Source organism: Hirundo rustica, chromosome 5 (assembly GCF_015227805.2).
Source record: "Hirundo rustica isolate bHirRus1 chromosome 5, bHirRus1.pri.v3, whole genome shotgun sequence".
In the NCBI taxonomy this organism is placed as follows: Eukaryota; Metazoa; Chordata; class Aves; order Passeriformes; family Hirundinidae; genus Hirundo; species Hirundo rustica.
This window is the reverse complement of record NC_053454.1, coordinates 61,007,395-61,016,051: the sequence shown is the minus strand read 5'-3', so window position 1 is coordinate 61,016,051 and position 8,657 is coordinate 61,007,395. Positions and strand designations below refer to the sequence as shown.

The 8,657-nt window shown below is 48.4% G+C and overlaps 1 protein-coding gene across 1 annotated transcript; it reads right to left on the bottom strand.

The window, feature by feature from the left end:
- Positions 1–646: 646 nt before the first annotated feature.
- Positions 647–8,418, bottom strand: AREG (amphiregulin). The gene is made up of 6 exons (XM_040064992.1): positions 8,304–8,418; positions 7,790–7,966; positions 5,054–5,237; positions 4,445–4,603; positions 2,830–2,932; positions 647–1,912 (listed from the first exon to the last, which is right to left on the bottom strand). Exons 1-5 carry the CDS (start codon positions 8,344–8,346, stop codon positions 2,845–2,847), a joined length of 651 nt encoding a protein of 216 aa, XP_039920926.1. The 5' UTR covers positions 8,347–8,418; the 3' UTR covers positions 647–1,912; positions 2,830–2,844.
- Positions 8,419–8,657: the final 239 nt, after the last annotated feature.

Here is an 8,657-nt window from a genome sequence, read left to right as displayed (position 1 = left end):
CCTCCTTGAAACTCTTTTTTTTTTTTTTATTTTTTTCGGGCAACTGTAAACTTAGACCCCAGGTCACTGCTGGAAGTGCTTAGAAGGAACATTAGCACACAGCTGGACTAATAAATACCAAGGAGGAAAAGAAATTCCAAGCAGACAGTGGAGGCCAAGGCTCCCTTTCTGCTTAGGGAGTAACTGGCCTGAGGCTATGCTGCTTTTCCTCATTTATTTAAGACCAGGTTTCAAGCTGCTGTCCAAATTCTTTCCAACTGCACAGAGATGAAAGGCTCTTGCCATTCAATATTCCAACTCTTGACTCAAGTGCAAAGGACCACAACACTGGCTCAAACCTCAGTTTGAAGTTTCTCTGCCAATGAGATGGCTGACTTAGCCTCTCCCTAATTCAGTAACTAGAAGATCCCTTGTAGCTGAATGAAATGGATTTCTTACCCAAGCAGGTACTTGCATTTCTACATTTTGTTTACAAACAGTTTGCACTGTTGTAAGAGCACCAAGTCCACGGTTACACATGGCTACGGTTCTTCACAGCAGTACTTTGTGCTTCCAAGTGTTGAAATTCTTGCTTTGAGGAGAAACCAAGCTCTAATTTCAAGTGTTTACATGTACTCCTGAGAGCAAGAAAAAAATCTTACCATGATTAGGTTATGTAAAAAGTTTAATTATAAAATAAATAAGTTTGTTATGGAAGCGTTAAATATTAAATACAGTAATAAATATTTACACATTTACAGACACAGCTTGACAATTAATGGTGTTTCTCTGCTACCAGAAGAATTCTGCTCTGTTTATACAGAACACAATCACTCTTCCAAGCAGAAACTGAACTCAAATAATACTCTGTGCTCAAGACTGCATGGACAGTTCAGAAACCAAGGACACCTGGGTCAGAAAAGGTTGAGGTAAGATGAGTCCTTTACACCTGAAGGTAGAGCACAAGAGACCACTGCTTGCAAAGCATCAGTGCCTGAATTAAATTCTTCAAAGGAACGGGTTCTCAGACAAGTTCAACTGATGGGATCTGATGTGAAGCATTTTATATTTAAGCACTGCTTAAAGCAGCAACAAGTATCTGTTTAACAGAAGTAGCTTTGTGTTTAGAAGAGATGGGTCCAGCCTTAATCCTTTGGTTTGAGCATGGATCTTTTCCTTTAGATACAAAGCTTCATGTCTTGCATATACTGTCTCAGGATCCTGAGGAGACTAATTTTAACTCGGGCTAGCACACACGCAAATGGATAGCTCCACTCACACCATGAGTCCGACAGAACTCGGAGGGATTACTTCCACACACACAGTAACAGAACCCAAGTGCGGCTGACAAAGATCTGTCACCAACACTCTCCAAATCACAACTACAGATGACGCTCTTGGGAGCCAATATGGACAGGGAGCACAGTGACAACAGAATTAGGCTTTTCATCCACTGAGGTCTAGGGAGAGAAGCCATCCCAACCTCTTCCCTTTTTCACTTTGGTAGAGGGAAGGAAGGGAATTTTCTCCCTTCCATCCACTCCTGAAAGCAGCAACAGGTTCTCCCCCTTAAGAGTTAGAGCTGCCAAAGGAGACTTGCTAAGAGAACAAAGTCCATCCACACAACAGCCGAGACCGGAGCTCTCGCACAGAGACAGAAGGCTCAGCAGCAGTAGTGTCCTGCAGGTCTTGACAGCAGCTCCTGCCCCCAAACGAGCCAGCTCCTTCCACATCGTTGTGCCAAGATGCAGTGATAACCGGTCTCCTCAGCAAGAGATCCAGCAGCAAGTGGCCTGTTGACATCTCCTTGCAGCAGCCTCTCTCTTGATGAATCGGGGCTTAGTGGCAACAGCTCCAGCCCACAGTGTCCAGATGGATGTGTCAGGTAGGCGGAGGTACCCCGCAGCTTGGCAATGGCCACTTCAGACTTGCTCTGTAACGGGCAGACCAGGCACGTTAATCACCCTCCGAGACACAAGCGCCCTGTGCTAGCACCACGGCAAACCCACGGGCAAGGCAGGGAGGTAAAGGATGTGCGCACACCCGAGGACTGATGCTCTTCAGCTTTAAGTAAGCTCTGAGCAACCCTCCAACTGTCACTGGACAAAGCTAGAAAATATCTATAGCTGGCATGTGACAAAGCAAAACTTCACAGTTCTGCCAGAATTTTCCAGGACTATCTTTCATGGCTTCCTCCTCAGCTTGTAGTGCAACTCCTTTCGATCCTTGGGTCTGCTGTTAGATACACTTGGCCTCAGAAGAGACCAACTTGCCTGCTCAGTAAAATCCACTAGATCGCTCCCAGAAGCAATCTACATATGCCAAGGGGCTTTGGGCCTCAGTTGCTGCGACAGTATGAAACTTGACTGAGAGGCTATCTGTGGTGCTCACAGAATTCACAGCTTTCTTTCGGTCCATGGCTTCTGAGCACCAGAAACTCTCTGAAACTCTCCTTGCAGGAAAGATATGAAAATGCTCAGTACTTTTCTTCTAAGAGGTGTTGATGCTCTGGCACCCTCTTCCATGACTGAAGTCTACCACTGTTTCCTGCACTACATCTGCCTCTGTCCAGATAGTCAGGACTTTTTCTTCATAGTTCCACTTATCTCAGTACAGCTTCCCATCCTCACTCAGTCTTTAACACAGCCAGGAATTTAATAGAGCTGTTGAACAACCTGTACAACTCAAGGTGGTTTTGAAAAACCAGAAAACCGAGCCAGCTGCTCACACGTAACCTATGTATTTCAAGACACTTGGAGCATTAAAAGCAAACACTAGCTTTGCAAAACAAGCATGCAATTCCCATACAGCCTGGAAGGACTGAAAGGTGTTTGAAGTCAGCATTCATACCTGCTTTCTCCCCATTTACACACCAACATGGCCATTTCTGTTTTCTTGTCGGAGTTTTTTCCTTTCTTCTTTCTCTTCATACTGAGGACACTTTTTCCTGACCCTGTGGAATTACAGCATGTTAGAGATAATTTTGAACCCTGATGCACATCCTGTTGTCACCAGCCTCCACATCCTCTGCAGCATTTAGAGACTCCTGTTCTTTGAATCCTCAAGCAACTCCTTGGCACCAGGGAGTTTCAAGCAAGACCGTTTTTAAGCATTCAGCATCAAGCAGTATCTGCTGATAAAATCAAGGAACCCCTGAACTAGATGTCAACACCTGTGCCTCACAGAGATAGGGCTTCTTGACTCAAACCAGATTAGGGAGCAAGATGAAGAGAGGTTATTGCTGGGGCTGAGCAAAGCACCAGGAGATTTTCTGGGTGACAGATTTCCTAGGGGCTTTAGCTTATAGCTGCAGAGACCACACTGTCTTCCTCCTCTCCAGAGCAGAGCCCTGCAGGCTTCAAATTTAGTCCCTGTCCCTTGAATGCATAATAAGGAAGCCCCTTACTGATCTTCCTCCAGTTTCTCCAGTGTTTTCTAGTGACTATTCCAAGCAGCTTCTCTGGATGATTAGCATGGTCCCACCTTGTGAGAGTTCAGAACACAAAGTAAATGCACTTCAGAAACTACCAATAATCATTTGCACTTAGATCACTACAGAACTGGTTATCTCTCCTAGCAGCAAGGAATGAGGTAGTGTTCAGAGAACAAGTGTTCATCCCAGCATTCTTCAAGTTCAGAGTTAAATATGAAGCAACACTGAAATGACAAACGCGTACCTTATTTCCTGAATTGCAGGAAAAGGTACAGCATGTACCCAATTCAGATGATGTGCTTCATCAAGATCTAAAATTAGACTGAACCTTGGAGTTTCTACAATATCCCAAGCCCAACAGTGCTGGAGCTGCGGTGACAGAACTGCAGGACTGTTCCAATATTCAGTTTGTTATACAGTTTGAAACACCCAGAAAAGCTCTTTGAATTCATTCTCAGTAGGTCTTCAGGCTCTGACAACCCACCACACTGAACTGCAGCACCTGGTTCTGCTGAAATAGCGTTCCCTTCATATTAACAGCAAGCAGAATTTGGGACCACCAGCATTTGTTTCCCATTTGCTTTCGCTCCAAGTGCAAGCATTTAAGCCCAGCAACATCCACTAACAAATGGACTCTCACAGCACCGTTCCCTATCCTCCACCCATGCATGCAGCTGTTGGGTAACAGCCGTGCACGAGGCTATCACACTGCTGCTTGCAGGTTTCTCCACAAGCACAAGGGCAGGCACTGCTGCATCAGCATTAACGCTCCTCCCGGGCTTCCTGCTGATACTTTGCAGCACTCTAACTACCCTGGTTGTAGCAAGAGCAGTAAGGCTCTTGGTTTACAACATTAAGGGTCATAGATCTTGCTTCTACACTCCAGACATATCCAAGCTGGGATAAGAACTCATGCTTTCCAGAGGCTTTTCACAAAGGTAATTCAGATGAGCTGTGCACATTCTGGGGTTATTTGGGCACAGGCCCCGCTCACACTTCAGGAAGACAGACACCAAAGAGGATAATACTTACTGCACTATCACAATGATAAGCACAGTAATGAAGCTGACGCTTGAGAGCAGGACAGCCACCACTACCAACACAGTCTTTGAGTAGTCTGCCACATCATTCTTCCTTTGAGTCTTCATGAACTGTTCACCACAGCGCTCACCAAAAAAATCCTGATGACACCTGCAAGTAAATATTAACACAAGTTCTTATCAGCTCTCCTGCTGTCTGGAGCCAAGGACACCCACACATACTCAGACCTGACTTAGACATCTTGCGAGTTTCCCATGAATCTCAAGATGCTCACTTCAGAGCGTGTTCATGAAGTGCAGTCACTGCTCTAGCACAAGGTTTGTCAGCATTTCAACAAGTCGAGATTAGTTTGGGTGTGATGTTCCAGAAAGACACGCCTTTTCATTCTTTTGGTTTGAGTTTATGACCAACTGATGAGTTCAGTGGCTTGTTATGCATCTCAGATTCCATCATCACTTAATTTACACAGCAGAAAAATTCTCAGCCAAAATACAGCAGGAGATGGATCTATACCAAGTTGACACCGATTTTTCCTCTGAGCCCTCCTATGCCACTGGCTCATGGCAATGACACCTAACACACAAGGTACCAGTAACTTACTTGCAGGTCACCATCTGGAGATGTTCTAGGTATATGCATTCTCCATGGATGCAAAAGTTTTTGTATTCCATTTCACAGGGAGTCCCTTTCTTCTTGTTTTTCCCTCTGTTCTTCTTCCTTCTTGATTTGCCAGCATTCTTCTCTCCCCCCCTCTTTGTTGGCTTGGGTTTAACCACAGGTTCAACTGAAAAAAGGGACAAGATGACTTGGTATAAAAGTGCTAGAAAGCACGATTCTGAGAAAATTGAATTAAAGAATTTGGTGAGAGCAAGGAGGACCATCGCCGCAGGAGAACCTGTGATCAGGAAGCACAGGATGCAAGTGAAAATGCTGCTGGGCATCTCACGCCCAGCACAAAGGCAGCAAGCTCAGCAGCTCATTAAAGCACAACTCTGCTACCTTTAAGTCCTGTGCCATGCAGACCAGAGGCAGTAGGAGCGGATGAGCCAAGGCCCACCACAGATGAAGAGCAGCAGAGGTGCAGGACTGCAGCATTTCACAGCAAAAGATACTCAAATGCAACAGCACAGCATCAAGCAAAGGCCTGTAAAGAACAGGGAGTTCACGTCGAGCCAACCCATCCTCTGGTTTTATATGGACTCAGATACAAGGCTAATAGCTCCATGTCTCTAAAGCCTCCATTTGCATCAGTGATGAAAGGCACTGTAACTCGCTAGATAGTCCTGGGCACTTGCCGAGGCAAAGCAGCTTGCTATCCCGGTTTCTCCTAAACAACCTGCAGCGCTGTCTTCAGAAGGAGAGAGTTCCTTTCCAGTTCTCCTTTGTGAGAGATGCTGAGCGCAGGGAAGGAGTGAAGGCAAGAGTCCGTGACAGTCAGACTATTTATCCTGCCGCTTACTGCTGCCCCTCATTATCTCAATTAAGACAAACCTCTAGAAGAGTGTGGTTTAAAATCCTGGTGACTTAGGAGCCCTTGCATTTAAGTAAGAGCAATCACGTTCCTTTTGCTGAGGAGAACAAACCAGCTGCTGACTAAGGGTCAGAAGCTCCAGAGCTGCCCCATGCAGCAACCAAAGTTCAAGAGCTAGCTTGGACTAACTTGGCACAGAAAGTCTTTGCAGGAACCCACCCCCTGCACTGCAGTGCAACACTGCTGCTCAGGAGTAACAGTTACCTGGGGGATTTAAATAGGCCCTAAGAAACAGCAGAGCTATTTACAACAAGCTTCAATTTTGCTCTCGTGCTCTGAAGACCTAATGAAAATCGTTTTTGGACGATTAATATTTTACCCACAGCTCTATGCATACAGGTAATCACCACAATAGGGCACAACTGGATCTAACTACTTCCTAACCCTGTATTTCTGGTGCCGAGAGCCCCATACAAAGAAACAAGGTGTAGTTCACTGTTGTCTAGACAGCTGATCATTTTCACTTCTAGAGCAACAAGCCTGGCTTGAAGTTACTTAAAAGCAAAAATGCCTTCAGCAACCAGAAGTCTGATTAAAATGGTATGAGCTATATTAATATGTAAACGAAGTACACAGTTCCTGCAGCAAGGTTTCCCGTGCCTGGAAGTGTGTGCTCACTCCTGACAGTCAAAGGCCCCTGTTCCATCCCGTCTGACTTGATCTTTAGGTTCACGCTTTCATAACTGAGGCCGCTTCCCTTCCTCCCTCTCCCAGGCTCAGCTTGTCAGCTCGATCTGTGTCCCTGTCTGCAGGCTGCATGGCCAGGAAAGCCATCCACAGCTGAATCATAGCAGCTTCAAGGTTTATCCACAGATAAACCCCATGCCAAGCAGAAGAGCTGGTCTGCAAACCAACCACCTTAGGTAACAAGCCTGGTTTCTGTGCAGTTAAGGCAACACTTCAGTCACCAAGCCAGTAGTTTTACAGGCTAAACTGCTCGATAACACCAACAGGCACGCTTCCCCCAGAGATCTTCACGGAGAACTTAAGCAAAGCTCCATTAATTCCCTCAAGTGACCACACAGAGCGTGGTCCCACTACATTTAAGAGGTCCTTTAGTCACATTCAAGTCTCAGGGTGCTTCTGCAGGAAAATCAGTAGTCAGATCCACCCTGGAGGCAACAGGACCAGCCTACTCACACCTACTGAGGTTCAAATCACTTGCAGATACCTGGCTTGTACTGCAACTACATAGCCCAGAACCAACAAAATACTCCCATTCCCACAGTAAGGCAGACTGCTCAGATCTCCTCACAGCTCAGCAAGTGGGCAAATTACAATAAATACACACAACAGCTATTGACAGTGAAGCATTGCCCTAAAGATGTCTAACAAACTTTTCTGCGGCCACTTAAGGGGTTTAAGTATCTGCTTTCCCAAGAAAATTTCAGTTGACTCCAAGCAAATAAGCCACCATCAGAAGTTACCCAGAAAATACTTGGAGTGAGACAGACAACCTGATGTAAAACAAACCTTGAGGGCCAAACAGCGCCTATAAACTCCACTGATGCTTCTACGCTAAGCAGGTGATGCCCACCTGACCCAGAGCCCTCCTGTGAGGTTTATCAGGAGATAAAGCTATACACAGCAAGCTACCACCTAGCATGTAGCTTCCACACACATTCATGGGCACATTCATGCTAGGTTTCCACCCCTGACAGCTATTTCTAAAGCAGAAGCTTCAAGCACAAGCACGTTTTTGCTCCATACTCCACAAGCTAAGCATAGGAGCGCTTACGAGAAAGAAAAGGCATAAGTTGGGACTCGCAAGTTGCGAGGTCCCAGCCCCAGCGCCGCCGACTCACCTCGGATCAAGTCGTCCACGATGTACTGGTGGACGGGCGGCGCCTCTTCGTACTCCTCCTCATCCTCCTCGTAGTCAGGAGCCGGCACGGGCTCGCCCTCGCGGCTCCCGGGCTCCCGCTCCTCGTGCCGCTGTGGCTCCGTGGCGTTGGGCGAAGACCCGGCGGCCGCACGGTTCGCTTTGAGGGAGGGGAAACGGCGCCGTGAGCAGGGGGCAGAGGGGTCGCAGCCGAGCGCGGCGCCGCGGGTCCCTCACTCGCCGCGGGTCCCTCACTCGCCTCAGCACTTTCCCGCCAATGGCCGCCGCGCGCGGGCTGCCCTCAGGCGCGAGGCCCCCCCCTCAGGCGCGAGGCCCCCCCCTCAGGCGCGAGGCCCCCCCCTCAGGCGCGAGGCCCCCCCGCCAGGCGCGAGCCCCCCCCTCAGGCGCGAGGCCCCCCCCGCCAGGCGCGAGCGCGGGCTCCCCTCGAGTCCCGGTCTCCCCCGTTCCCGTCCCGTCCCGCCCCGTCCCGCACGCACCTGCCAGCACGGCCAGCGCGGCCATCAGCACCACCGCCCGCATCGTCCGTCCCGGGGTGACAGAGACACTGAGAGAACGGGGGAAGGAGTCGCTGTGCCTCAACAGGTGCCGGCGGCGCACAGCGCTCCATGAGGAGCCGCCGGCCGCCGCCGCCCACTTTATGGGCGGCTGGAGCTGGGGGCGCGGACGTGGAACGGCGTCAGCAGGGCGGAGCGGGGCGGGATCGTAGAATCCCAGAATGACGGAGTCCCGGAATGGTAGAAACACAGAATCTCACAATGTTGGTGTTTTTTTTTTGTTGCAAGGGACGCTGAATACCATCTCATTCCACCCCTTGCCGTGAGCAAGGACAC

Bases quoted from the DNA above. Each gene is read 5' to 3' on its own strand.
- AREG (XM_040064992.1), bottom strand. From the start codon at position 8,346: ATGCGGGCGGTGGTGCTGATGGCCGCGCTGGCCGTGCTGGCAG. The intron at 5,238-7,789 runs GTGAGTCGGCGG...CCCTTTTTTCAG, and splicing joins CGTGGACGACTTGATCCGAG to TTGAACCTGTGGTTAAACCC. The intron at 2,933-4,444 runs GTAAGTATTATC...GTAATTCCACAG, and splicing joins CTTATCATTGTGATAGTGCA to GGTCAGGAAAAAGTGTCCTC.